General features: G+C 40.6%; 1 protein-coding gene across 1 annotated transcript; it reads right to left on the bottom strand.

Moving 5' to 3' along the window:
* Positions 1 to 1311: 1311 nt before the first annotated feature.
* On the bottom strand, positions 1312 to 2703 carry LOC100675897 (olfactory receptor 2T11-like). The gene has a single exon (XM_010601483.3). It carries the CDS (start codon positions 2682 to 2684, stop codon positions 1869 to 1871), a length of 816 nt encoding a protein of 271 aa, XP_010599785.2. The 5' UTR covers positions 2685 to 2703; the 3' UTR covers positions 1312 to 1868.
* Between the last annotated feature and the right edge of the window lie 505 nt (positions 2704 to 3208).

Below are 3208 nucleotides of genomic sequence, written 5' to 3'. Positions count from 1 at the left end.
CCATCATCAACCTTCACTTTAAATTGAAATGTTCCCTTGAACATACAAACACATGCAATATCTCATATGTCATCCCAGATATTGCCCAATTTCTCTGTTCCTTTTTACAAATATACCATTCTAAAACTTTTTTTAATACTATATGTACCATGCCCACTTCCTATCCCTCCATTTTCCCCTGATTGCTCCCCAAGCACAACTCCATTAAAATTGTTGTTAGTAGAGGTCACACCTAATCTCCATGTTGCCAAATTAACCTGTCAAGTCTCATTTCTCACATTAATACAACTATAAATTGTGCTTGTCGTGGTTGATTATCCCCTCTTTCTTTCAACACTTTATTCACTTGTGTCTGAGATATCACCTCTTTTTACCTCATCAGACCCTCTTTCTTATCTCATTTTCCTCCCTGACTGCCTCAAGGCTCAGTCTCAGACCTTTCCTCTTACCCAAGTAATTTCAACAAATCTTATTTGTTAAAATACTTTTCTACTCTGAAGACTACCAAATTTATACCTCGGTCTAGGACTATAATCTGAACTCCTGGCTGCTGACTTTTTCAAGTATCAGTTAATCATGTAACAAATGTTTAAAACTCATCTTGTTAACAACTGAATTCTTGATTTCTCCCACTCAAACCTGCCACTCTAGCAGTCTTCCAAATCTCAGTAAATGGAAATTCTGTTTTCCATCCACTTGGGCCCAAACCATTGAGTTATCCTTCATTCTACCTTCTCTCCCAACCTACTTGCAATCCATGAGCTAAATCCTGTTAGCTAGTCCTCCAGATCATTTCCAGAATCTGCCTCTACGACTCCACTCTACTCCAAGCCACCTTAATTTTTCACCTTGGAGATCTACATTGTTTTCCTTTACCCAACATGCTCCCTCCTCTATTCTTCACACTATAGCCACAGTAATCCCTTTACAGATGGAAATCTTATCTTGTCACACCTCATCTGAAAATTCTTCTAGGATTTCCCATCTCACTAGAGCAAAACTCAAATTGCCTTCAAGTGTGTTGTGGGATTACACAGAGCTGTGAAATGATGAAGTCCTTTTCCAGGGTGGGCTCTTGCTTCATCTGCTCTCCTACTGTTGTATAGTAACACAGAAGGCGGTACAATGCTTCTCTCTGATGCTAAATATTAGACAGAGTCTATTCCTTTGAATAGGTGTCTGATCCTTGGTCACCCATACATTCATTCAGCAGGTTCAATTCAAATCATCCACTACTTACTGTGGTCTAGTATGTGTCAGTTGCTGTATTCAGATCAGGAGATGCAAAGGCGATCTCAGAGCTTTGCAAAATTTCAACAATAAAAGATATGGCTAAAATTTGTGTGATTTCAGTTCTTTGTTACATGCAGGTTGCTATTGTTATGCTTTATTGCTACTATAATAATCACATAGATTTTGGCACTAAAAATTCAGTAGTGTCGGAGGGGATTTTTGTTTGTATGTTTAATGCCGAGTCAGTTATGAAGGAGACATAGTTCAGAATAAAAGGCCATTCTGTAAACTCTAATATCTGTTTTATGTGTGTGTGTGTTTTGCTTTTTCCTCTTGGAGGCAAGAATCAACACAAGATTAATCCTTTAACTTACTAAGCGGGAAACAATTTTTGATAATTATCCAAAAAAGTCTCTGTGTAGTTGATGAAACATCTTTCTACCCCAGGATAATCCAGACAGGATGAATTGTCTTAATTTCCAATACTAAGTACTCTTTGATAGATGCCCAAATAGTCTGTGAAGAAACAGGATACATGCAGGTGATTCTTGGGGGAAAAAAAATAATGATGAAAGACCATCCCTCTTGTTGAATCTCTAAGCATCACTTGTTACTACTTTCTGAGCAGATGAGCATCACACAAACACCTTTTTAAATGCCCCCATGACGTCCTTGTTCCTGAGGCTGTAGATCAGGGGCTTGAGCATGGGTGTGACCATGGTATAGAAGGCAGATACTACTTTTTCCTGCTCGGGGGTGTGGAATAACTGGGGCAGCACATACGTGTAGAAGGCAGCCCCATAGAAAATGCTGACAATGGTCAAGTGGGATGAGCAAGTGGTAAAGGCTTTTCTCCAGCCTTCCGCAGAGTACACGTTGTGGACAGTTAACAAGATGAGAGAGTTGGAAGTGGAGATGATGGAGATGGGGATGAGCAGCATGAGTACACAGCAGATGTACATCAGAGTTTCATACAAGGATGTGTCTGCACAAGCCAGCTTGAGAACCACAGGGACCTCACAGAAGAAATGGTTGACACTGCAGGGGCTGCAATAGCTGACATTCATAGTGATGGGGGTGAGCAGAAAGCCATCAAGAGAGCCACCAAACCAGGCACCAGCAGCCAGAATGAGACACACCTTGCGATTCATCAAGACTGGGTACCTAAGGGGGTTACAGACAGCCACATAGCGATCATAGGCCATGAGGCCCAGAAGAAAGACCTCTGAGCCAATCATGGTCAAGTAGAGAAAGATCTGGATGCCACAGGCCACAAAGGAAATGGTCTTCTCTTGGGACACCATGTCAATCAGAAGCTTTGGGACAGTGGTACAAATGAAAAGGGTGTCCATGATGGACAACTGGCTGAGCAGAAAGTACATGGGGGTGTGAAGGCGGGAATCCAGCTGAATCAAAAATATCATGACCAAATTCACAGTTACAGCCACCATGAAAATAGCAAGGATAACTGTGAAGACAATCCCTGCAGCCTGACTGTTCACTAGAAGCCCCAGCAGGATTGTCAGAGGATGAAATGCTGTTCTTCATTGCCAGAACCTAGGACAAATTCAGGTGAACAGGAAGTCATAAAATTCAGGAAAGAAAGTAGGATATTCAGCATGGGAGAAATGCCCTATGGTCAAGATAAAATTTTCCAGGGCAGAATGCTAGAGAAATCAAACAGACTAACAAACCTTGTGTCATAAAACTGTGACTATGGTTCAACTTCTCCTTATTGGGGAAGGACCATTTTTTATGGTGTTTTTATATTCATTCTTTTGTACTCAGGTTGTGATAATGGTGTTTTCTACACATGCAATAGAGACTTTATCTGTCCTGTTCACTCAGCAGTTGTAGAATTGAGAAAGTTGCCCAACCCATAGTAGGTCTAAGTATATACTGGTTGGAGAAAAGAATGAATGATTGATTAATTGATTGATTGAATAAAGGTAAGCAAAATGAATAATTTAAGAAA

This window comes from Loxodonta africana, chromosome 2, assembly GCF_030014295.1.
Source record: "Loxodonta africana isolate mLoxAfr1 chromosome 2, mLoxAfr1.hap2, whole genome shotgun sequence".
Classification (NCBI taxonomy): Eukaryota; Metazoa; Chordata; class Mammalia; order Proboscidea; family Elephantidae; genus Loxodonta; species Loxodonta africana.
This window is presented reverse-complemented; position numbering and strand designations above follow the sequence as displayed.

Bases quoted from the DNA above. Each gene is read 5' to 3' on its own strand.
- LOC100675897 (XM_010601483.3), bottom strand. From the start codon at position 2,684: ATGGTGGCTGTAACTGTGAATTTGGTCATGATATTTTTGATTCAGCTG.